General features: G+C 44.7%; 4 protein-coding genes across 5 annotated transcripts; 1 reads left to right on the top strand and 3 right to left on the bottom strand.

Moving 5' to 3' along the window:
- Window positions 1-2,336: 2,336 nt before the first annotated feature.
- On the top strand, window positions 2,337-8,447 carry rad9b (RAD9 checkpoint clamp component B). 2 transcript variants are annotated; one of them, XM_068717466.1, is made up of 11 exons: window positions 2,337-2,414; window positions 2,698-2,768; window positions 3,719-3,784; window positions 3,957-4,071; window positions 4,240-4,339; window positions 4,876-4,982; window positions 5,140-5,246; window positions 6,150-6,214; window positions 6,494-6,616; window positions 7,571-7,790; window positions 8,255-8,447. In XM_068717466.1, exons 1-11 carry the CDS (start codon window positions 2,381-2,383, stop codon window positions 8,381-8,383), a joined length of 1,137 nt encoding a protein of 378 aa, XP_068573567.1. In that variant the 5' UTR covers window positions 2,337-2,380; the 3' UTR covers window positions 8,384-8,447. The 2 variants fall into 2 exon arrangements, with proteins under 2 accessions (XP_068573567.1, XP_068573566.1); XM_068717465.1 differs by having other exon boundaries at window positions 3,647-3,784.
- A 485-nt stretch (window positions 8,448-8,932) lies between these two features.
- On the bottom strand, window positions 8,933-16,129 carry LOC137877516 (protein phosphatase PTC7 homolog). Its single transcript, XM_068717468.1, has 6 exons — window positions 15,614-16,129; window positions 14,286-14,465; window positions 13,048-13,246; window positions 11,172-11,295; window positions 10,936-11,065; window positions 8,933-10,814 (listed from the first exon to the last, which is right to left on the bottom strand). The coding sequence occupies exons 1-6, from the start codon at window positions 15,813-15,815 to the stop codon at window positions 10,756-10,758; spliced, it is 894 nt and encodes a 297-aa protein (XP_068573569.1). The 5' UTR covers window positions 15,816-16,129; the 3' UTR covers window positions 8,933-10,755.
- A 495-nt stretch (window positions 16,130-16,624) lies between these two features.
- ppp1cc (protein phosphatase 1, catalytic subunit, gamma isozyme) lies at window positions 16,625-19,937 on the bottom strand. The gene is made up of 7 exons (XM_068717467.1): window positions 19,533-19,937; window positions 18,932-19,063; window positions 18,615-18,845; window positions 18,352-18,456; window positions 17,897-18,120; window positions 17,430-17,564; window positions 16,625-17,308 (listed from the first exon to the last, which is right to left on the bottom strand). The coding sequence occupies exons 1-7, from the start codon at window positions 19,585-19,587 to the stop codon at window positions 17,219-17,221; spliced, it is 972 nt and encodes a 323-aa protein (XP_068573568.1). The 5' UTR covers window positions 19,588-19,937; the 3' UTR covers window positions 16,625-17,218.
- Window positions 19,938-21,320: 1,383 nt separating this feature from the next.
- On the bottom strand, window positions 21,321-24,232 carry myl2b (myosin, light chain 2b, regulatory, cardiac, slow). Its single transcript, XM_068717464.1, has 7 exons — window positions 24,107-24,232; window positions 22,779-22,868; window positions 22,613-22,688; window positions 22,203-22,307; window positions 22,012-22,090; window positions 21,887-21,935; window positions 21,321-21,777 (listed from the first exon to the last, which is right to left on the bottom strand). The coding sequence occupies exons 1-7, from the start codon at window positions 24,107-24,109 to the stop codon at window positions 21,673-21,675; spliced, it is 507 nt and encodes a 168-aa protein (XP_068573565.1). The 5' UTR covers window positions 24,110-24,232; the 3' UTR covers window positions 21,321-21,672.
- Between the last annotated feature and the right edge of the window lie 309 nt (window positions 24,233-24,541).

Raw genomic sequence — 24,541 nt, 5'->3', positions numbered from 1 at the left:
CAGAGTCTAACCAGAGATGCACACAGGGTGAGTCATGTAGTCCCTTTAAATGCTTACTTGTTCCTGAATAAACCTATTGTTTTCATTCTATGAATGCAAATTATATCTAAAATATATAGTAGATGTTTGCTGTCAAGTTGGTGACTCATCTGAACCGCTCCGTCTCAGTCATGATCTGCTTTTGTCGAAGAAGGATTCAGATCTTTTAACTTGTGTAAAAGAAGGCAACACATCTAAAAGTCCTGCATTCTTCTTCAATACCTGTACAAAGGAACTATGAGCAAATGAAAAAGTTAAAGTAATTGTTTTGCAGATTTGCCTCTTCTATATTATTGTGTATGGTAGTTTATAACAAGAAGCCTAGCAAGTTTTTAGGTAGAATATTCTGAAAAATAACTAGTAACTATATCTGAAATACCTCTGAAATAGTGCAGTAGCAGTATAAGAAGTAAAAGAACCTCAAAATGTTACCGTGTATATGCGCTATGTTGCTCAATGGTAATTGTTTTGTAAATTCACATCACAGAAACAAAGGGCTCATGTGAACGCACAACCAAGAAACTTGCTTTCAAAATATAAAGTGTGCCGCTTAAGTAACACCACCGTTCTGTGATACGCCGTTGTTTTGCTGCATGTTGCCTTCCGGCAGGCTTTGAAAGTCGACCCAGTCAGCAAGTGAGAGAGATGTACAGAGGAACACACGGGAACGCTCCTGCAGGCGGCCAGCACATGAAGACAATACTCATTCCCAAATCCATGATGTCTGCACCCTTCTTACAGGTAACCACGTGACACTCTTTTCTTCTGGGTATTTGTTTCTGACACGGTCACAGTCACTTTCAGATGGTTCGAATGAAGGTGATTAATGTTACTCAGGTGTAACAGATTGCTGTCGTTCCGCCACATATATAATCGGCTCAGGTCTTGTTTCCGTCTCAGCATCCAGCCCTCACAGCTGGACAGAGACGCTACCTTTGCAGTATAGCAAACGTGTACAGTACAGCGCACATGAGGCAGCAGATGAAGCAGCGCTATCTCAATGTGCTGCACACGTGTGTGCAACCAGGTGGGTGTCTAAATGTCTAAAGGTGCAGCCTTTGACCGCAAGCGTTCATCTCATGTTGTGTTTTGCATTTTTCCAGGTCAGAATTCCTCCTGCAGGAGGAGGTTTGGGATTCACCAGCACAGAGAGGACAGGACGCTCTCAAAGGATGCAGAGAAGGACGCGGCGAGGGCGAGGCCTCAAGGGCAGAGGAAGAGCAGAAGCAGCAGCACGGCTAATTCTGATGTCTTGCTTCCAAAATTAGTCAACAGATGACCGAAATGGTTTCACTATTTTGAGTGCATGAATGACCTTATAGTGAGTCTTAGCATAAATACCTGGTGTGTTATTTCACACATGTTCAAATATGACATTAAGTGTCCCTAACCAAGAACCATGTGCAGTCTTATTTACATAGATATCAACATATTATAGACCCCACTGCATATAGAGCTATAGTGTCATATTTACATTCATCATAAAGTGTACTTGTATTATCAAAAACACATTAATAAATATTGTGTGGGATATTCTGTTGCCCCTGAGTTTTGACTTTATATATGTTTTTTTCTAAGGATCTGTCTTTTATTTATAAAATACAAAAAAAATCATCACTTCTTACAGAACTTAAGACTTGTATGGAAGCCCATTTCCACCACTGTGAGGAAAAAATAAAGATCCAGTTATATTTAGTAGTATAGTTAGATTTGAGTTATGGGATGATGTTTTTGTTGCCCCATGTCTATACAGCCTTATAGCCACTTCTTACACTACTGTGAAAGTGACACTGAAAGCCGCTTTCAGCGGTTGCAAGCTGTTGTGCTAGTAAGTCAAAATTTCGAGATAACTGGATCTTTATGTTTTTCCTCACAGTTCCAAAGCCTTGTGTATTTTCATTTTGGAAGTATTTCCCATTATTTAGTGGGGCCTGTTGGAAGCTGAGATCAAGATGATTATGGATTTGTATTATTTTGCACCTGACAATATAACATGATTATTTTTATGACTATTTTAACAGTTTTTTAGTTTTACTGTGACTACTAAACAGGCCTTTTAGCTACCTCTGTTAAAATAAAGCAATACACAAACCTTATAGAAACTGTAAGTATCTCAAGGGCATTTTATTTTAAGTGTATAAAATTAAATCTTAATTGTTGTTGTGGAGGAACCTCTTGAAGCCAATTTAGCCCATATATGGTCACTACTGCCTTTTAGCTTAACTAATTAGCATACTTCATGTTAGCATTGACCGCGCGCGCTGTTAGGCGTTGTCTCGCGATGAGCTCGTGACCGAGTTGAACTAGTTAGCGGTTAACGTGACATCGGACATCAGCGAATATGAACTGTGTTCTCGAAGGAAGTGGTGTTAAAGGTAATAGTAAACAAGACTATCGATATACTTAATTAGTGTTAAAGAATTAAAAAAATATATAAGTCGTAGCAGCTCACGTGAGGCCTGTAAAACATTAAGTTATGATGAAAGACGTGTGCTAGCTAGAATGTAGCTTAACTTAGCTTCTAGCTAACTTAACCGCTATTTCCGGGAGTGAGGCAGCTGACCCACTTTTATATTGAAAGAAAAAGCTAAGTTTGTTTGTAATATGTAACGTTGTGTTGTTAGCCTTAAACTATGGTGACGTTTTGTTGTGTTGCAGCGTTTGGAAAGGCTGTTCATGCCCTGTCACGGATTGGAGATGAGCTGTGGTTGGATCCCATGGTCAGAGGGGTGAGCAGCACACAGTGTCCTGTTCACTTTATGGTAGCATCACTCCCATATGTTCACTTTATGGTAGTATATCACTCCCATATGTTCACTTCATGGTAGTATATCACTCCCATATGTTCACTTTATGGTAGTATATCACTCCCTTATTCATGACCTACAGGAGAGTAGCAAGGAATACTGACTCTAGTGTTGTTGCTCTCTATGGAAACCCATTTCCAACAGCAAAAAAAAAGATTATAAAATAGAAATAATGATGAAGTTATTTTATTTCATTTTTTTTATTTACCCCCAAAAAATACAAGAAAAAAAGGAGAAATTATGAGATAGAACGTCAAAATTATAAGATAAATTAACACATAGAAGCAGCTCTTTGGCATAGGTTACCCTACATCTGATGTATAAATGGGTTGTGAGTACATTGAAGACTACTTTAAACTTTACTTTAAACAGATGAAATACTTCAACTGCTTGCTGTTTTAGTGGGATTGTACTGAGCAAATGCACCCTTAAACGGGTTTTCAGCAAGAAGCAGCTCTAGCGTAGAAAGAATAAAACCGACTTTCTTTGTCATAATTTCTCTTTTTTCCTTGTCTTTTTTTGGTAAATTAAAAAAATATATAATTTAAAAAAATAAATAAATTTGCAATCAAAAAAATATTTTGTATTTAAATTTTTTGCTGGTGGAAATGGGCTTCCATACTTTCCCATTTACACTCTTAATTTTTCAATTAAATTCATGTTTTTTTACAGGAGGCCTCTACTTTGGTCTCCAAGCCTCTTTTCTCACTGCAAGCAATGGCAGCATATTTACCTAATACATATTCTCTCTCTCTCTCTCTCTCTCTCTCTCTCTCTCTCTCTCTCTCTCTCTCTCAAAGCTGGCACTGAGATCAGTGAATTTTGCTCATTCTGCGTATGCCTGCTTCCTCTTCTCGCCGCTGTTCTTCCAGCACTACAGCCTGGGATCAGTATCGGAGCAGAGCCGTGAAACGATCAACTGCAAACTGATAATGAAGGTAAATCAGTCGTGTTGATTGCGGAGAGCTCACAGTGACGTCACAGCTCTCACTGCACAGGACACATTTTAAGCATATAGGAGACAGTAGTGGAAGTCTAAGATGACATATTAATGTTCTCCCTTTTTAATTAAAAAAATGTTAAAATGGCAATGACTATTTTGTTTTTCAGTCAGTTCTACCTCTTTTCCGGTGTTTGACTTCCATTGAGCGTAATGTGGAGCGATGTCAGATATCAATCAGCACTCCCGATGACCGAGTGGTGATCCAGTTTTTCTGCAGGCATGGTAGTAAACATTGCATTTTGTATCACAAGCTAGCTGCAGGCGAAGGACAGATTCAGGATTTGTTCTAAATGACCTCAATCAACGCTGTGCTGCAGACACTGCATTACATATTTCCAGCACTTGGTGGCAGTGTGCTCCAAAGATCTTGTTTCTGCTTTTTTGTGATAGGCATCACTAAGACCCACAACCTATGTTTCCAGGAAAGTGAAGCTCTGCAGGCAGTGTTTGCCTCACACCTCTGTCCCAATGTGCTCAAAGCTCCTGCCAGGTTAGCAGCTCAGTCTCCTGGTATAAAGCCAGAACCTCAGCTTTGTATTACATACAACAAACACAACTTCAGGAGTGTTTTTATCATTTTAATGCAAACTAAATCTTAGCCATCTTAACGCATAGAAATCCATTTTTTAGGCTCTTCTTTTCATGACGAGTGGATTTACTGTAATAATGAAGTAGGTGTACGGTAGCTGCAAGTCTATTTTAATTGGAAAGAGAGTTAACAATGTTTTTACTCTCAGCTGGCTCTGGGCAAACACACACATAAACAAACAAACACACACACACACACACACACACACACACACACACACACACACACACACACACACACACACACACACACACACACACACACACACACACACACACACACACAAACACACACACACAGCGTCCGCTCAGTTTAGTCAACCAGATTGGCAAGGACATGATCATTAATACCCAAAGTATCATCCATCAGCAGCACAGTGTTGACATAAGGCTCTCTGCTCAATGCTGAGCTTGATGTGTTTTGCTCTACGTCTGCAGGCTTCTTGGTGATGTGGTGATGCATTTCCCAGTGTCCCAGGAGGAAATCACTCTGTCCGTGACTCCTCTGAGAGTCAGTCTGAGAAATTACTCCGAGGGGGGAGACGGTGAGCTTAACGTTCTGCTGTGATTTGGCTCGGGCCCATCATAATACTGTGTGTGTGGGAGATGCCACACGCGTTAAAGTCTGCAAACGTAATTCTTCAACAAACACTAAAAATTGTTCTGCAGATGCTATTTGACTTGGATGTCCGTCCGTCACAGATCACATGAAGAATATGTACACCGAGATGTCCTTACACCCAGACGAGTTTGACTACTTTCAGATCGGAGCGGAGTCTGATATAACCTTCTGTTTGAAGGAGTTGAGGGTAACAAAATGTATTTTTGGAGGCTCCTTTTATCCTGTCACATGAGAACATTACATGTATCTTTGTGTGTGCAAAGTGTAAGTGTGTGTAACTGGCTCCGGGAGTATTTCATGTCTTAAAGGTCATGTTTCTGGTCATAAAAAGCCACTGTGCCTGGCTCTCTGCATCGTTACCATGTGAACTTTCCCCTCAGTGTTGTATCTCATCTTTATAGCAAAAGTAGTGTGACCTAAGTGACGCATATTGTACAGCTACATAGAGAAAATAATTAGAGTAACTTTTAAGCCAAGGAGGAATGTGTTTTTATTTTGAGGGCTGGCTCAACTTGTGTCGATCTTAACCGGTTTATGTTTTGAGTAACAGTAATAACATTGGATCGGAGAGAACTGTAATGTAATTTTCCAGAATAGTGTCCTCAGTAATCCGAAGTGATTTGTTACAGCGTCTGAATGAACACACCCCAATTTAATTTGCTTTCTTCTGTAGTGGCTTGAAAACAAAGTAAATGGACTCAACAGTCCTGTTAACAGATAAACAGGCCTTGTGTTGGTCCAGTTAATGAGACTTGACCTGCATTAACACCCACAGCTCTTGTCCCCAACGTCTTGGAATGTTTCTGGGACGCCCCGCTGCGAAGCGCCTCATTAGCCAGCGTAGTCTCCTTGTTCCTGTTGCTTTTGGAAAATCGGGTTTGGATGGATTAAAGGCCAGGCTCTTAAGTTTTAGGCGGCCTCGGTTTACTCAAGCATTTTCAGTTTTTATTTAGCCTGATCATTGTACACATGCCGTAACGCTATTCTCCAAATGATTAGCTGTTAAAATGCCACAGTCGTGACATGAATGCACACAAGCATATCTCCCGTTTGTGACAGTGAATTGCTGCCGTTCTGTTTTCTTTTTTAGGGATTACTGTCCTTTGCAGAGTCACATTGCCTTCCGGTGTCTGTCCACTTCAGTGCTGCAGGAAAGTAAGTGTGTTGGCCATCGTGATTCGTATCTCAAGTTGCAAAGACCGACGTCAGTCTGTGTGCTGCTGTACCACAGACACTCTACACTGAGCCTGTCATTAACACCAGATACTCTCACAATGCACTGAACTATTTAGTCAGTGGCTTGTGAGCCACTTGTACCACGTGACCAGTTATGGTGAGTTCTTCTAGTGAAACAGTGAAATATACTGCTGATTACGTAGTTGGATTTCTGTCACTGTTGGATCTCCGTCAGCGTGTCGTGGATGTTGTTGGCAGGCCTGTGTGCTTCTCTGTGGAGGACATGGTGCTGGAGGCCACTGTGGTGCTGGCTACTCTGATGGACTCTGAAAGCAGGGGCCCCTCTCAGCCTACGGAGACGCCGGCTCCTACTACACCCAGGTAACAAAGACACTTTGCCCTCATTGGCTGCTTTTAGCTTCCTAAGAGGGCATCGCATTACAGCAGACGGCCTTGTGTCTGTACCGGAGATAAGCAGGGCAAGTGCAGGACATGTGGGGTTAGAAGCCTGTCAGTGGGACAGTCTGTAATCCTCTCAGCTCCACTATGCTAGCCTAGCGTCGCTGCTCTGCTAACGCTCTCTGTTGTTCTGTGCTTTGGGTGGATCCTGTTTGACTGCTGAACATCTGGGTCATGTGTTGCGTGGTTTGCTTGTGTGCACTGCTGGGAGTCTGCAGAGACATCGCTAACCTAATGAGTAGCTCTGCAGTGCTCAGGAATTCAACGACAACCTGTACTCAAGCTTTATTTCTTTGTTTTGCCATGAATCACTCGGGCTACATTTTTTAAAATCATATTTGTGGCGTGCTCGTAACAAAACGTGCTCGCCTGCTGCCTCGGGCCTTTGTGAAGTACGACTAAGGTTGTCTGGAGACTTGCTCCTCTTTATACATCTGGTCTGGCTGCTTCTCTGAGGTTGATGACATGTGCTGTGGTCACATGCAAAGGGTTTTGTTCCCGAGCATAAAGCCACTTTCAGTATCAGCAGATAGAGAGCTACACACCCTGTTCACAAATGTCTTGGTAAAGACGAAGACACGCAACGTTCTCCGACATTCAAACCTCTTAAGTTGATAATAAAGACATCTCTATGATCCTCGTTATTCTGACTGTTTTCGTGTCAAAGAATAACCAAATATCTTGGTTATTGAATATGTGTTGCTGAGACATCACTGTGTTGTCTGCACAGGAACGTAATTGTTACTTCGCTGCCATAAAACATGGCTCTGTACACCGCAATAACAACAGCGTCACAACTATTTTTGCAGGCATTGGAAGTGATTATTAGGTTGGAATGCTCGTCACAGAGACCAGTGCGTTGTGTGTTTTCCTCAGGTGTGCCGCTGCTGCTGGTCTACCTGTGGGTTCACGTGAGGCAGACGGCAGGAAGCCTCAGGATGTTCCTGCTGTGATGGAGCTGATGGCATCCAGTCAGGGCAGCCCAATAACCAACCCACCTGCTCCGATGCTGCTTCTGCCTCAGACCGACGACTCCAACGAGCTGGCAGCCGATGAAGCTCGCGTCAGCGCCACCACGACGCCGGCTTCCTCCACGGTAACGACCGCTTCCTGTTGGTTATTCATTCTGACTTAGGACTGGACTCTGAGGCTGGCAGGCTTTACACGTTTCACAGGATGGGTGCCAAAGTGTTTCAAGTGTTTTACTTAAACCTCTGTTGGAAGTATGCCCAGAGTGCCATGTTGCCTCACTATATGAGGTGTGACTGAAGGAGACCAGAAAGGCGACACTGGATGTGAGAGATGAGGTCTATGTCACGATGATGAATCTAACCTTCTTTCTTCCTGGTTGGCTCTTGGTTTTGCTCCTCTGTGTTAAATGTTTTGGTCTGGGAATCTTCCTGTTACCCTGAGTATTGTTAGTCTATATCCATGTTTAGGGGTAAAATACCTACCTAAACACTGCAATAGCCCGTTTACAGTGATCATATACCAAACAAATAAAGGCTGATACTGTATGCGGATGGATAAGACACTTTACTTGTTGTTCATCTCCTTCAGATCTGCTCCCTCCTGTTCAGAGCCTTGTCGTCTGAGCAGGACGATGACAACGGACTGCCTGTTCTAGCGTGTTACAGTGATGAAGAGGAGACTATGGAGGAAGAGGACACGAGAAGCCCTTCACCCTGAGAACAGCCGTTTCTCACCTCACGTTTTTGTCTTACCCGTTAAAAGGTAGGCCCCAACATCCAGAATGAAATGATCGAAATTATTTGTATTTTATGTACTTTGAATGTGAGCAATTTTTTAGCTCAAAAGTTGCTGTTAAGTTCACAATCCAAGAAAATGTTTTTATAATATTTATTCAAATAATACATTCATTTATTTTGGCATTTTCAGTGTGTGAAATATGTTTGCTCAGCATGTAAGAGGGGGGAAAAAGACTATTTGGTCTTCAGCTTGAAGATGCCACACCTGTCTGTTGATGGTACCTGGTAGTATGCTCGACATCTGAGGAATGTGGGAGTTCTCTCTCACACACACAGACACACACCCAAATAGTACAAGGTGTCCTTTAGAATAATATTTTCAGTCTGTTCAGTGATAAGATGAGAAAATAGAACCCTGGAGGCCCTGCAGCGTCGAAGGAAACGCCTCTGCAGCGTGTTTAGATAAGAGTCCTGTTCTAAAACAAACTGCAAGTTCATGCTCACATCAAAGCCATCAAACACAACAGGATAATAAATACTATACTCTTTATTTAAATATTGTACAGAATTGTCCACAGAGCTTAGATCTTCATTGAACTGTACACCCAAAATATATACAGACACACGCTCTGGTCGTAACAAAGGGTTTGGAGGAGGATGATGAGGCGACGTGGGACAAAGTGTCAGGTACGAGTCAGGAAGTACCAGCTGACCGGGAGAATTGCTTCGTAATATTAAGGCTGCTTAGATTGTCCTCGGTGCTAGAAAACTAACATTCTGACCGCTCACCAATGGCACCTGGCACTGCAGTCAGTCTTCCGGCTGGAACTCGTCAGATTAAGTAAAGAAACAGTCCGTTAGTGCAGATTGTAAACGGGGATCTGAAGATCCACAGGGAGGATTTTTCTAAGCATGCAAAGGCTTCATCACTAACCCTAAAGTCCTGACTGAGTGCAGAGGAGCAGATTCAGGAGGGAAAAAAGGGTCTAAGTGTTAAGACAGCAGGGCATGATGGGGAAGCCGCTTGGACTCTCATGGCTACGCTCAACACCTGGCACACAGTCTGGGCTTTAAGGACCTTTATCCAGTATCAACGACACCCGATACAAGGCACATCATTAGAACATTACACAGAGTTGGTGGTAGATGCAGAGTGCAAATCTGTCGTGACGTAATGGAAACACGAACCCTGCAGTGAGCTGACTTTTGAATGTGCCATCGGAGCTCTACAGCAGGAGGAGAGAAGAACAGGAAACTGATTGTGAACAACAGTTTCTCGAGCTACTCTGATGCGGCGATCGGTCCAAAGTAATTCAACAATCCCACTGAACAAAGAAGTTACAAAAATACATTTGGTCACCTGACCAACTTATTGATCGTTCTCAGATATGCTTGTTCAGCTTTGTGCGTTTAAGGCCGCGACGCCGATCAGCCCGGTGGAAACGGGAGAAATCTTTAGCCTTCACGTCCGTCATGTCAGTGGACTCACTGACGAGCATTCACACACATTCACACCATGTGAGATTAAAGGGAGGGCATCAGTTTGACACAATAGAGCTGAACTATGAAATCCTTTGAACAGCCATGAAGTAAAGACTTGAGCTGGATTAGAACAGACAGATCTTCATGAAACCTTATTGGATCACCCTTCCAACGAACTAACCACAGACGTATAGAAATGTCGCATACACTCGTTTTTTTTTGTGCAAATATTTATCTAAACACCCCAGAACAGCACACCGGTCATTTCCTACTACCAAACACAATGCTCCCTGTACCCACACACAAGGTTCCAGGCCCTTTGACGGAGGTCTTCCTTCTACCAATGTATCACTAGGAACATCTTCTTGCACAGAGCAGTCCAGTTATTGAGCCCTAATGCTGCCGTCTCCTGTGCAGTTCCCATCTCGACACTCACTGCTCGTGGACTGGATCTTCCTCTTCCAGCTGCCCAGCATGGGGCTGCTTTAACAGTCTTAACACCTTCCGTCTCAACCCCCCCCCCATCAGAGAAAGATGACTTATCCTTGTCCGACAGGATCCTCATCTCCACCGTGCCCGATGACTGCTTATCCCCGTCAATGGGATTATCCGGTGAGCACTGGAACGCTGCAAAGATGCCAACACTGCAGTCCGGCCAAGAGGACGCGTCAGCCCTCCAGTCCCCTTCATTCAGCCACTCTAATGCACACAATCACAGAGGAGTGGGCATGTAGGCGGTTTTTTGGGGAGAAGGGGGGGAGAAGGGAGGGGGGTATGAGGCAGAGTAGAGCATCCGACATCAATCCTTCATCCTGGCCAGCAGGAATCAAAGCAGTCCATCACCTGCAGAGTCACACCCCCACACCACCTCTAGTCGGTGTATTCTGCCACTATAGACAGCAGCACCGTGATGTCATCGGGCTTCCCTCCTGGACAAACAAACAAACGAACAGTATATCCTGTTAGGATGGAGCTGAGCGATAATATTGTTTGCAACGGTTCATCCTAGAAAATCATTCCAGTTGGCCCCGAGTCGAGCGAGACGCGTACCTCTAACGTTCAGTCCGTTGTCGCAGGCAAACTGTGCAAAAGGCGACATGTAGTTTGGGTCGTACGCCAGAACGTGGGCCTGCTCTGCGATGCTCCGGGCCGTCTGCTGGATGCTCTCGTAGTTTGAGTTCTACAAAGCAGGAAAAAAAAAAACACAAAGCGGGCATGAAGGACGCAATCCAGATACACTGTACGTCTGGTTCCATCGAGCCGGACCGGGCCTCAGTTGGACTCACCTTGAGTTTCTTCAGCTCCTGCAGGATCATGTAGTCGGGCATGTTGTCGAAGAGCCCGTCGGTGGCGGTGAGGATGATGTCACCCAGCTGGACGTCGAAGGAAGAGCTGTCGGCTGCGTCGGGGCTGCCGGAACCAACACAGTTCAGTCAGGCAGAGAACACGGACCGCAGTGATCTTCTCGGTCATTTGAGTGATACGGGATTTTAAAATGTGTTTTGTCTCACAGTGAAAACTAAAAATACAAAACTTAACGCAAGGTTGTGACCGCATTAATTCATCCGTTTTAAGCTTCTGCCTCGTCCCTTTTACACCCCCCCCCCCCCCCCCCCCCCCTCCAGGGAAATCTGACCTGATACATTTATCTAAAGCTCTGCTCGAGGAATACTCACTGATTACTCCACCGATGAAGCTATGAAAGCTAAGACTCCCAACGGCTACTGATATAGGAACAGGCCGGGCCCAGTCTGCCTGGACTGCCAGTGTCAAGTTCCCTTCTTGGTAGGTGCCCCCCCCCCCCCTTCCTTAGCCAGTCATGAATGTGATTCATTACAAAGTCTTTGGGCTGCATCATGCCACACTGAGCCAAACCCTCAGGGACAGTCCGTCCTGTCCTGTGACTTCGAGGACGCCGAAATTGCAGCTCACATGTAGATAGACTCATCTTTTCAAGAAGTGCTACTCTGAGCCTTCCTCTCTGCACTTACTGTATTCATACTAGTTTGTTGCACTTATTGTATTAGTATTGGTTTGTTGCACTTATTGTATTCCTTTGTTTCTGTACTTCTCTCTGCTTCATGCTCTTTGATGCTTGTGTGAGCAAAGAGATGAACGTATGACTTCTGGTGACTAGTAGTTCTCGAATACCTATGTTGAATACACTTATTGTAAGTCACTTTGGATAAAAGCGTCTGCTAAATGACTGTAATGTAATGTCAAGCCATAGAGAGAGAGAGAGTACTGCTGAAGCATTATGGGACACCCACGGTTCCTCTGGTGTGTGCGTTGGGTGAGCAGCCGTCATCGGAATGAATTGGCTGCCGGGTCTGGATTCATCATCCATTGTTCGACACATCCGTGAGCCAGAGCCACTTCTCGCATGCCAAGGACAAACCAACTGGATAATTATTCAGCGATGGCTCCCTAACATCTTATCATTAATTCTAATTATGAAGATAATCCTCAGGCGAAATGAGAGGGTCAAGCGTCCCGCATTAAAGTACATATCCGGCTGCGTGTTAATCACACGTCTGTTCCAGAAGTACACCGGCTCCTCTGGCACGTCAACGGGCTCCAAATCTTTTATCTTTTAATGAACTTTTTTTTTTTTTTTTTTTTTTTAAATGTTGCTGTCAAAGGAATATTGTTAGAGATCTTCAGTTTTGACCCTTGCACTCTTTTCAATTAGTTTCCATGTTAGTGATCTAGCGTTGGAAAGCTTAATCTGCTGCTGCTGCACTCAGTGTTAATCCATCCGAGTGAGTCCTTCAACTAAATGACTAAAAACGCACAACTTTTAACAGGAAGTGTCATTTCAAGAAGCGCATTAAACGCACAACGACTGGAAGTGACGATGAGACTGTATTAAGGTTGTTAAAAAGAAGTCTAATTGACATGCATTTCAGGTTCATTTAACTTCCGTCCTTTCAGAAATGCTTTTAAGAGGCTCAATGTAATCCCAGTTCTGGACAGAATGAGTGAAAAGGTGGCTGAGCTGCTGTAGGATTGGCTGTGGACTCTTGGGTTTGTGCGTCAGCCCGCACAGACTTTGACCTGGGTAAGAGGGGAGAGCTGGGCAGACACCCAGCGCTCACTCCGCACTCTACCGACGTCCCGTCCCGTCCCGTCCCGTCCTGTCCCGTCCCCCGAGCGTCTCACCTGTCGCTGAGGACGGCCCCCTCGGCCCCCGGCGGGGCGATGGACAGCTGGAAGGGCGTGTTGAAGTAGTGCTGCTGCTCGTCGGAGCGGTGGACCACCTCCCCGCCGCGGACCACCAGGAAGCCGGAGTCGCCCAAGTTGGCCGTGTGCAGCTGGTGGCTCTGCCGGTCCAGAACCACAATGCAGGCCGTGCTGCTGCCTGCAGACGCACACAGACGCATTTATTTTTTTACTTAAATGCAAAGGCAAAATGCAAATACGGTCTGCACCTTCAGCTGGGTCGAGGTAAATGTAACTCCACCACAGAACATTCACAACAAAACCAAATAGTTTTGCATGGATGTACTGAAGTTGCTGAAATAAATCATGTTCTTAATGCCCGAATGAAAACTAAGCTGCACCCACCCTAAGAACGAACTCTTCCTCCTGACTTTCCTCAGCTACGCAACTTAGAGGATTCCTCTCCCTTTATGGAAAGACACCCGTCTGAAGTGTGTTGTTCAGACTGATTAATGAGGTCAGCCCGACCACACAAACTGGATGTAACACAATCAGCGTAGAGCTTTTAAGAATTCTTTGGACTTCCACCAACTGGGAGATGGCGAAGGGGAAACATGAGCTGGTTCAGCGGGAAGACAGCGTACAGCCACACCCAGCTGGTGATTCATCCGGCACACCGAAAATATGCAACAAGGATCAACCTTAAAAAAAACCCTCGCACACTGTGACTCACTCCCTACTACTACTACTACTACCACCACACACACACACACACACACACACACACACACACACACACACACACACACACACACACACACACACACACGGAAGAACATTCCCTCCACCGTGAAGCAACAGCACAATACGGTGTTGTTTTCCCTGCTGCACATGTGATGAAGGGTGGAAAAGTACTGAGACGAGAGATCTGTTCCCAAAACATCTCTTCAGTGACGGTTCACATTGGTGCTTTGTTGTCTGGAAGCGGTGCAGAGGAGAACGAGGATTGTGGAAGTGAGCGGCGCGAGGCGGGTCGGGTCGGGACATTCCCGCGACTTCTTGATGGAATCTGGCTGCTCTGACTCATGATTTCCATCCAGCCACTGCTAAAACTTAACAGGCGGAAACAAACCCTAAACGGCGTACCCTCTATCCAAACCACATGGAAAACGTCCCGTTTCACGCTCATGCACAGGATGCCTCTTACTCCCTCTACCCAGCGGCTCCGCTGCACTCACCCAGCAGCGGCACTTTGTTCTGCAGCAGCTCGTAGTAGCTGGTCGTGAGGACTCCCACCGGGTTGGTGGGGACAAAGCGTCCTTCCTTCACCAGCCTCTCACACGTCTTCATCAGCGTCCCTGAAAACTGCGACGGGTCTACTCCGTAGTCCCTCCAGCCACCCACTCCATCTGCTACACCTAGGAAAACAAATTCATAATATTCACCTTAATATTAACAGCTCCATCACTGATATATGTTTTCTGTATCAGTGCATAATGCTGCTTTTTAAACCCTCAAAAGGGAACTATTTTTCAAAGTGAGAACATGTTAAAAAAAACCATGGTGATCACTCTTGACGTTGCTCAGACTCGTTTCACGAGTGAGGATAAGCTAGAACAATGCTGTGCAGTTGCACAACAAAAGAAACACAATGGGTACTTTCACCAAGATGCAAAAGAAAGAACAAGTGTGGACACAGTGTTCAAGGACTCAAGGAAATGCCACAGAATGTACAAAACGGCCCCCGTCAGTCAGTCACTGTTTCAGTTATTGCTGCTTATGTAACGCGAGTCTATCTGTCCGTCTACAGCAGTTAAATAATTAAACTTAGATGTTGTGTATACACACTGTTTTAGACTCACTGATGGTAGATTTTAAACCTGATCCCTGTATAAAAACCTTCTGACGTTCTATAGAAACGGGATCTCTTCTGTAGGTTCATAGGAGCACTTGTTCCCCGAGGAGCATTCGGGAAGGTCACAGATTTTCCTAGACAGGAAACTTTAGTCCTGCTCCTCTGAGGACTGACCATACAAGGACGGCCCTCTGTGCCAGAACCGAGAGGAACAGGCCCGCTGAAAGCAAACACACAACTTTACAACCAATCAATTCAGAGTTCACTCTGTGTGTGTCTTCTTTTGACAGACCACAGTCCCACAGCACTGTTAAATAACAGCTTTGTTTGTTTATGATCCAAGGTCTTTGTGCTGAAGAGACTTTTTTTAAATCAACCCTGAGCAGGTTTTAAAGAATTCATTCTCCACACAATATGAACCTAGTGGAGGTTCAAGCAGAGTAAATACAGATGCAGCAGTGTGTCGCAGGTAATCAATACAGAACACGCACGCACGCACACACACACACACACACACACACACACACAGATAACGGATAAGCCCTTTGTGAAAACACCCATTGTGTCCCTCCAGTGCGCACTTTAAGCCGTATATTATTGTTATTGGTCGCACGTGCGATCCAGCCTCCGTAGCCTTCCGAAAAAGCGGATAACCTCTGACCTCCCATTCACGTCACGGGCTATGCGATGGTGGATGTTTCGACAGCTCACCCAGAACATCGGCGGATCTGTGCCGGGCGATGAAGCACGCGTCGTCCCCGTAACACATCCCCTTCTTCAGGATGCCTTTGCAGAAGTCCTTGCCGAAGCCGCAGCTCGCCGTCACCAGGCTGTAGTCGCGGCCGTCCGTCTGAGAGAGTCCGCCGATGACAGCTCTGGCAACCAGTCTACCGTAGGACAGCACGGACAACATCACCTACACGCGCTCCAGCTCCCCGCTGGAGACAACACGGCCAAGCTAGCCCCCCCCCCCCCTTTGCTAGCTTAGCGGCGGTGTGAGCGCACACAATGTTGACTTGCTACGCCCGGGGGGGGGAGCTTTTGTTCCCCTGCGCGATGATAACTGGAACACGTTGTTTTGTTTCTTTACAGAAAACAGACGCCTCTCTGGCTCCAAAAGACCCGCAAGTGTTGGTTCTCCGCGGCCATGGTGTCAGTGTTGTGCCTCTGCAGACGCTACATAACAGAGTGAGGTCCAGCCGTCCTGTGTCCTCACACACTCCGCTCCGCTCGCGAGGTCTTGTGACTGGCTCTGACGTCAGACACCGTTACGCAATATCTGCGTTTCCTAATAAGGAAATGTCACTTTCAGACACTTTCCATCTCATTTATACGTAATGCAACGATGTTTTATGGCTAGATTGAAATAAGTAAATGATCATAAATAAAATAAATACACCTACAATGGCTATTTGAAGAATAAGAATAATGCAGCATGATAATAAATAGAAAAATACCGAAATGGAGAAAAATAATCAGCAAAAAAAGCCAATTTATTACTTAAAAAAATGCAACATTTCACACATTTTGGACAGCGTGTCCAGTTCCCTCACCAAATTTGATTTTGCACTATATTCTGTCTCCCCCTTGTGGGTGTTGCCTCATGGGAGCCCGGTTGTTTATAAGGTGTCCTGAAGTTAACATGCATTGAAATGTACAGTTGTATTGTTTTGATTAATAAGCAAAAGAAAGTTTGAGGAACAAATGACATCCAGATACCAATTCCCCCTTAAAATACACTCAAAGTTTATTAGAAAGGTTTAGACGTTACAAGAGTGCTTCCTTATTCATTTATTTTAGCACAAGACTTGTTTAAAAATGTGATGATGCAGTGTGAGTCGATAGCTCATGATACCGACCGTAAATAAACTGTAAATATAGTTTTACAGACGTAAACAGGTGTTTGTGACTCTTCCCCCGTTGGTTTTTATAGCCATTAATACCCATTACTGAAATGAAAAAGATCACAAATGAATAAGACGATAAAGAAACTGGAAAAATTGTGCACAGCTTCAAAACAAGGCATTCCTGTGCATAAGTAGCCGTATTGTTAGATTTTTCCTGATTGAACAGTCATATGTGGCAAAGACTAGCTGCAAAATGGAGTGCAAAACACCTGAGGTTTTCATGGTGACATATCAATTTACCCCTGTGGACAAAACAACGAAACACTTTGCTTTCATCAGGTAGGAGTGAACATCTTTTCAGTATTGGCAGCATGAAGGATAACAGACCCTTCATATGCAGAAGACGAAAGCAGAACAGAGGAGCGAGACTCCGGACAATTGTCGTCCCCCCCCACACACACACACACACTCATTTCTTGGCTTGCTTGGTGACCATGTTGCGGGGGGGAGTCACGGGACGGCTGCCGTTGGGCTTCTTCTTCTCAGCTGGCTTCAAAATCTACAAAAACAATATAGATTGCTGTCAATACACACGCTTCATGAAGAAGATTCCTTCTGCAGGTGACGTTCACCCAGAACTACTTCAGATCAGAAGAAACATTTTGGGACTTGAACCTCACCTGAAAAGAGCACATGAGGGTCTCGTCCACACTCATCATGGCACCAGCGTTGTCAAACTCTCCACAATAGTTGGGCGCTGAGAACAAAGTGACAAGCTGCCTCTTTGCGAAGAATTCATAGCCATCCTCAACAACCTGCAAGTGGGATAATAATAATAATAACAACAATAATAATAATAATAATAATAATAGACACTTAAAGAAAGGGTGTTAGATATAGTCTTGTGCACTGGTTCCTGATGGGTCGAAGAATCTTCAGTTGGACTGTTTGACAACCACTAGACAGACGTCAGAGGTCAGAGGTCAGGGGTCACAAGAAGACATTGGAAATCATTGTCCAGTGCTCACAGTATTGTGCCCGTTATGTGTACAGAACACGCTGTACTGCAGTCCTTGTGTATCAAGTGTATGTCGATATACAACGACGTCACATTCCTGTTGATGACGACGGAGGCCGGTGTGATTACCTGATGGGCCCGACAGATCAGATCCAGGTCGTGCTTGTGCAGGAACTTGGCCACCACCTCTGAGCCGAAGGTAAATGACACGCCCCTGTCGTTCTCCCCCCAGCCCAGAACGTCCTTGTCTGGATCCGACCACAGCAAATCACACAGCAGACCCTGGTCGGGCACGTCAGTGGGGCGCATGATGCGTCTGATCTGCTCCATGGACTGAAGGTCAGGTGACAGTCCTAGACAGAGCGGGGAAAGAGCAAATAAACACACGGATACAGAGGTCAACACCTAGTCCACGTGAGGAACGTCCACGTCAGTCGACAAACAGCAGCGCTTCAGGACAGATGAGCGTGGCTGACATACTTTGGACATTCTGCAAAACTAAAACCAAAGTGAGAAGTGGAATTAAGGGAACGATACGAGACCAACAACATTGGTTTTATTTCAAATTCAGAAATAACACCCACCTCCGTGGCAACAAAAGATCTTCTCATCAACAATGGCGGCGATAGGGAGGCAGTTAAAACAATCTGTGAAGGTCTTCCAGAGTTTGATGTTGTACCTTCTTTTACCTAAAACGTTCAGGAAGAAACGATTTCAATATCATAGCAACACTTCTGTTGCTGCAACAGTTGCGAAACGCCACCAAAAGACATCAACCACATAGAACATGTGTCAAGACAAAAAAAAGAAGTATAATGGTTAGTGGCCACGGAGGTACGACACTCACACTCGTCATAGAAACCATATATTCTGTTGATTGAAGCACACTCGTGGTTTCCCCTCAGCAGGAAGAAGTTCTCTGGGTATTTGATTTTGTAGGCCAGCAGAAGGCAGATGGTCTCCAGAGACTGCTTCCCTCTGTCCACATAGTCGCCCAGAAACAGATAGTTGCTTTCCGGAGGGAAGCCCCCGTACTCAAACAGCCTCAGCAGGTCATAGTATTGCCCGTGGATATCACCTGCAGGACAAAAGGTGCACTGTGGTGACATTTGAAAATTATGCTAATCATAAGATCTGATAGATACACATTCAAATCTTACTCACCACAAATCTTGAGAGGGGCCTCCAGCTCCAGAAGAATGGGTTGACTGAGAAAAATCTCCCTGGACTTCAGGCACAATCCACGGATCTCGATCTCCTGCAGCTGCACGTTCTTGCCAGGCTTTGCCCCTCTGACTGCAACAAGAACACAAAAACACAAAAACACACAAAGGTCAGCAAAAACAATGGATGGTAACGGTTTCACACAACAGCTGGTAACGCCTGATACGGTATCTCTATGCTGAGGTTGTGCGGGACAAAAGGTGACCATATGTTTAGTGGTTGTGTTTGTGTGTGTGTGTGTGTGTGAGAGAGATACAGTGGGACCAAGTAACGTGCACGTTACATGTCGCTTCGTGCCCTTCTAACGGTACAGTAACATTCTTAACGCAGACACAAATTAGGTAATAATTAAAGTTTAGTCTCAAATAGTGACTACTTGACGTTAGCTAATGCGGCTAGTTATCGTTCAAGATGTTGAAAAACATCCGCTAAAGCTAGCCGCGTTTCTTGCTAACGTTACTATCAGCGTTCGTCACATCATGCGGATAACTGAAGTAGGCTAGCTAACGGTTTATAGCTCGTATTTTCAGCATGTCCTTACCTTCTAAAAGACGTTGGATGATACTGTCTATGTTGAGCTTGTCAACATCAGCCATTGTAGCGTCGGTGTTGATAAAAACCGATTCAGTCAAATGTAATTCTTGGCGTTTACACGCTCGAAAGGTAGCCCGCTAGCTATCCTAGCATTAGCTACCTAACGTTAGCTTCGCTTATTTTCCGGCTAAAAATGTTGGTGTGACCCTGTTTCTGTTGAGCTGCTCGTTGACACCGTTGACAATCTATTGCGCTACTTCGACATGGCAGTTTAAAAAATAAATAATAATAAGATCTACATCCAGTGTTCGGCTTTTTGGTAAGAAACAGGGACTAAAAAAAATAAACGTCAACCGCACTAGCTGCGATGGTGCCCTGTCTCTGTTTTTCTCTGCCGCACCTTGTACAGCTAGCCAGCTGCTGCTGCTGCTAGTGGCTGTGCTGCTGCTGCCCCCTACTGGACGGGATGAGAACGAGTCCTTAACCCACATACAGCTGTAAAATACAGTTTATTAAGATATGTTATGAGTATCAGGGTCAATTTCGAAGACAGAAATTTACAGTGCAGAATCCATCACCTCAATTCCATTGTCATTGTATAGGTTTATGTTCAGATAAATATATACTTTTGGATTCATATTTATATTGTACATAGTCGTTAAATGTTTATGCTTACATCTGTTCTACTTTTTTTTTTTTGTCCTTGTTTTTTATTTTTAATATTTTCTCCTGTTTATTTGTGTATTCTGTGTATGGAGAGCAAACGAAAAACCGGAGTCAGATTCCTTGTATGCGTAAGGCATACATGGCCAACAAAGACGGTTCTGGTTCTGATTCTGAAATGACCTCTCATATATGAACAAGATATGACAGCCAAGGGTTATCAATAGGTGCAGGGATTCTCTCAAATGTATTCGTAAAGCATTTAAAATCTAAGTCTAGTTAAGGTAACAACAACAACATATTTGTACAAAGTTCATTGCTGTTCAATTGAGCACGATTTTTAATTACACAATATGTTAAATTAGAGTTAAAATCATGTGATCCTAAAATGCTTGATGCACAGATGGAAGCCGCTCACCTGAGATAAGGCGGGTACTTTAGTGTTGTACACCATTAGAAGATAGACAGCAGCTTATTACATGGTAATTATATAGTAGCTCAATCATTGGTAGCTCCTAAATAATAATATCGTTGCATCGGTAATAACACAGCGCTGGAAGTATTTACCAGGTAATTATGCAGCAATTTGGGGAACAAAGGGATAATGGGCAGTGATGGATGCCGTGATTATTATCCATTATTCAGCAGCGTGTATATGCTAATTTTGTTGAACAAATTAAAATGCACATTTATATTCTGGTTACTAAAAATCAGATGAGAACAAGCCATTCTAAGCGCTCAGGTGCTTTGGTAGTGATGACATATTGACAGGAAACAGATTCATACGAGTCGACGCTGCTCAAACAGCCATACAGATAGATGTGAAAACACTGCTGCGAGATAACTAAACAGCTGATCCAACATCACTGCTGGAGCAGCTTCTCTGCTGCAACCATGGGAAGTGAAGCGGCTCACAAATCTATCTCCTCTAGCCAAATGGAAAAGAATAAATGATGTTTCTCACACTGGGATTAGCTAACATGTTTAACCTCCTGACCCCACACACACACACACACACACACACACACACACACACACACACACACACACACACACACACACACTCCCTTGACCTTTTCTTTCAGCAATAACACATCATAGCATGTGACGTCAACACACATTGAACACTTGCTGTCTGTGGTCTCATACACTTTTAATTTGACCTAGTACATACAGGAGATCACATCGTAGTAATAGCTATATAACTATACACACTAACATATAACGCTTGACGCATTCATGCAAAATGATGTGATTCATGTAAATGAACGTTTATTTCGTTTTTCTGCTGTGTTATTTTTCAGCACAAACATGACTCGTGTTCCCTTTAGGGGGAGGCTCCTCAGGCTTTCATCAAAATACACATTGAGGTGTTTATTTTGTGGTGGGTTTCTCCTAAATTCAGCACAAGTCATAAGATGGTGCCTTATTTGCATATTTGGTGGTATTAGTTACATGTTTTGACCCTATTCACTTGAGGTCCTCTACTCTTGGTCTTTCTCTTCTCCGTGCGTGATGACGTAGACCAGGTTCTTGTAGTCCAGGTTCCCTGCTACATCTGGTGGGAATGCTGCAAACATCTGTTCCATCTATGGGCGACAAAAAAACCCCCAAGATTAACATTTGGAGTGAAGAACTTCTTCAATGAAAACCCAACAATGTCAGAGACTCCAACGTGTTGAGAGGTGCAGCTCTCACCTCTTCGGGGGAGAACCTGTCGGCCTGAGTCGTCAACATGTCCGTCACACTGTGGAGAGAAGCAGCAGCGATGAGCGGACTGCACGTTCACACCTCGCTCAGCAACAGAGCGCTGTGTTACTCACAAATCTTTCTTTAACGTTCCTTTCCCCTCAGGATCGAAGACTTTGAAAGCGTTCAGGATGGTCTCCTCCGGGTCAGCACCTGCAGATGAACAGCGGCAGCTCTGAGTCGATGAAAAGCTAAAACAAAGGTAACATCTTTTTGTTGTTGTTGCCATGCATACATTTCTATTGTCCCCCCCTCCCCCCTTCACCTTTTAGTTTCTCTCCAAACATGGTGAGGAAGACGGTGAAATTAATCGGTCCCGATGCCTCCTTCAGCATCTCATCAATCTCTTCTTGCTTGACATTTAAACGACCTGAAGAGGGACGGAGGATGAGGGTGGAATCGGGTTTAGAGCGTCAACTGACAATTATTGTCATTATCGATCAATCTGACTATTATTTTCTCGATTGATTGATGAATCCTCTGGTCAATAAAGTGAAAAAAGCCTGTCATAATATTACAGCAACCTCAGATCACTTCACCACGTTTCGTCTGAGCAACGGTCCAAAAACAAAGACATTCAGTTTAATAAGACAAAGACAACTGGGTACACTTCTGTACAATGTGACAACTTGGAATAACACAAAAGAGACACAACAGACACACAGGTGGTCCTACCTAGCGCCGCGTAGGTGTCCCTCAGGTCATTCTTGTCAATGAAGCCGTCTCTGTTCTGATCCATGATGGTGAAAGCCTGCAGGAGCGTCATGGTTACAGTGTCATGGTGTCAGAGTGGTGCTGCTCAGATTCAACGTGAAATGAAACATTTGGGCGGAGCACTGACTTCTTTGAACTCCTGGATCTGGGCCTGTTCAAACATGGCGAACACGTTGGAGCCGCCTCCATCTGACCTCTTCTTCGCTTTCTTGGGTGCCTGCAGGTTTTGTTTTGTTTGGACAATGAGGCTCAAGTTAGATTCAACACTAATGGAGCGATCGTCACCAGGCTTTCTGCGTTCAGCTGCACTCATTATCGGTTTGGACTGTGACACGAGCGCTTATGATAACGAGCCCAAACCAAGTGTGGGGGGGGCATTAATCTCTCAACCAGGTTACAGGTTGGTACACTGGCATTTCATCACAGGACGGATTACAACCACTGACAGTTTGCTATGGAAATATTTACTCATGCCTCCAAAAATTTTTGCGAGAATGCAGATTTAAGCCTGGGGAGGGTGTGGTCCGCTGCCCCGACCACACAGTCGGGGGGGGGGGGGATTATTCTATAGGGCCTGGGTGATGACAGGATGGTACACTGAGCCCTGTTTGATCAGAAATCCCTGTGAGGCAAGGATTATGTCGAGCTATTTACACGACTGCCAAGAAAAAAAGAAGCCCACAGTGTGAGGGAATGCAGCGCGATGACATCACAGCGCTCGGATTCACGGGCCTCTCGACAGCTGCTGTCTAACCCTGGTTGTGGATTAACTCTCGAGCACTTCTGTGTCTCTCTCTCTCTCTCTCTCTCTCTCTCTCTCTCTCTCTCTCTCTCGTGGACGGGACCTCTGGCGCTCAGCTTACTCCTTTCTTTTTTGTTTTTAAGAGGATTCTTGCTGCAGCACCAACAGGAACGTGCGTTGAGCGACGTGATGCGTTTCACTACTCTTGACCCGTTTGCGTCCTTTTGCTCTTCTCTTCTCCTTTTCCTCCCTCCTTTCTCATCACCTCTCCTCCTTTGTGACCTCTACTGTTCTCTCCTCTCCTCCGTTTTGCTTTCCTCTCCTCTTCTCTTGTCTCCTCTCCTCCCCCTCTCTGCATCTATATACTTAAAACAAAAATAGATAACAATAATCAATGAATCATCAATAGGACAGCTCTCTGGTTGTCCTATTGATGATTCATTGATTCTTTCTATCTATTTTTCTTAAGTATATAGATCTCTTGTGTTGATCTGTATTCAGTGCTCATATTGACACGGGGTCTATTGATTCCTCATCATTGGTGTGAAGAAGAAGATGTATAATTCATCAGAACATCCCATGACGATATGATATAAACGCATAATATAAAATAATACAGAACACATGCAGCATGAATCAGAACGTCTCCTCACAGTCTGGTGGTACTTTAAACAAGATTGAATGCAATGACACCGAGTTCTGTGTCCACTCACCATGTTCCAGCGGTCGCTGATGAGGAGCAGTATCCTTTATGATCGGGCGGCACACAAGACAATGGCTAGATATACTGACCCCTGTCCCCTACACAATGGGCCACGCTGGGCTATAAATACTCCACGCCTTCTTTAGTCACAGGCCCAGGTAAAGAAGACTAGTCCCTCGCCGCCGCCGCCGCCGACCCATTGTCAGAGTTCATGAGATTTAGGGATAACAGCCAAACACACGCCCCATTACCGAGACCCCAGAATAACAATAGGACATAGCTCTGGCTCAGGACGGACAGTTGTTTGTGACTCACAGTTGCACTTGATGGGATCCGTCACCCAGCTGTCCCGTCAGTGCTCCACGGGGACCGAAACCACGTCGCGATGGGAGCGGCTTCTCGGTAGCACAATAAAAAGAACTGCTAGGTGAGCCGTGCTGAGCCC

This window comes from Cebidichthys violaceus, unplaced genomic scaffold (genome assembly GCF_023349555.1).
Source record: "Cebidichthys violaceus isolate CVI_PGR_0920_01 unplaced genomic scaffold, fCebVio1.0.p SCAF_210, whole genome shotgun sequence".
NCBI lineage: Eukaryota > Metazoa > Chordata > Actinopteri > Perciformes > Stichaeidae > Cebidichthys > Cebidichthys violaceus.
This window is presented reverse-complemented; position numbering and strand designations above follow the sequence as displayed.

Excerpts from the sequence above, each read along its gene's own strand:
- rad9b (XM_068717465.1), top strand. The coding sequence starts at position 2,381 with ATGAACTGTGTTCTCGAAGGAAGTGGTGTTAAAG. Across the intron at positions 3,785-3,956 it reads ACTGCAAACTGATAATGAAG|TCAGTTCTACCTCTTTTCCG; the intron begins GTAAATCAGTCG and ends TTTGTTTTTCAG. Across the intron at positions 4,340-4,875 it reads GTGCTCAAAGCTCCTGCCAG|GCTTCTTGGTGATGTGGTGA; the intron begins GTTAGCAGCTCA and ends CTACGTCTGCAG.
- LOC137877516 (XM_068717468.1), bottom strand. The coding sequence starts at position 15,815 with ATGTTGTCCGTGCTGTCCTACGGTAGACTGGTTGCCAGAGCTGTCATC. Across the intron at positions 13,247-14,285 it reads GAACAAAGTGCCGCTGCTGG|GCAGCAGCACGGCCTGCATT; the intron begins GTGAGTGCAGCG and ends GTGCGTCTGCAG. Across the intron at positions 11,296-13,047 it reads GGGGCCGTCCTCAGCGACAG|CCCCGACGCAGCCGACAGCT; the intron begins GTGAGACGCTCG and ends TGGTTCCGGCAG.
- ppp1cc (XM_068717467.1), bottom strand. The coding sequence starts at position 19,587 with ATGGCTGATGTTGACAAGCTCAACATAGACAGTATCATCCAACGTCTT. Across the intron at positions 18,457-18,614 it reads ATATGGTTTCTATGACGAGT|GTAAAAGAAGGTACAACATC; the intron begins GTGAGTGTCGTA and ends TGAACGTTTTAG. Across the intron at positions 17,309-17,429 it reads CCCTCATGTGCTCTTTTCAG|ATTTTGAAGCCAGCTGAGAA; the intron begins GTGAGGTTCAAG and ends TTGTTTTTGTAG.
- myl2b (XM_068717464.1), bottom strand. Across the intron at positions 22,091-22,202 it reads GTTTGGAGAGAAACTAAAAG|GTGCTGACCCGGAGGAGACC; the intron begins GTGAAGGGGGGA and ends GTTCATCTGCAG. Across the intron at positions 21,936-22,011 it reads GGAACGTTAAAGAAAGATTT|TGTGACGGACATGTTGACGA; the intron begins GTGAGTAACACA and ends TTCTCTCCACAG.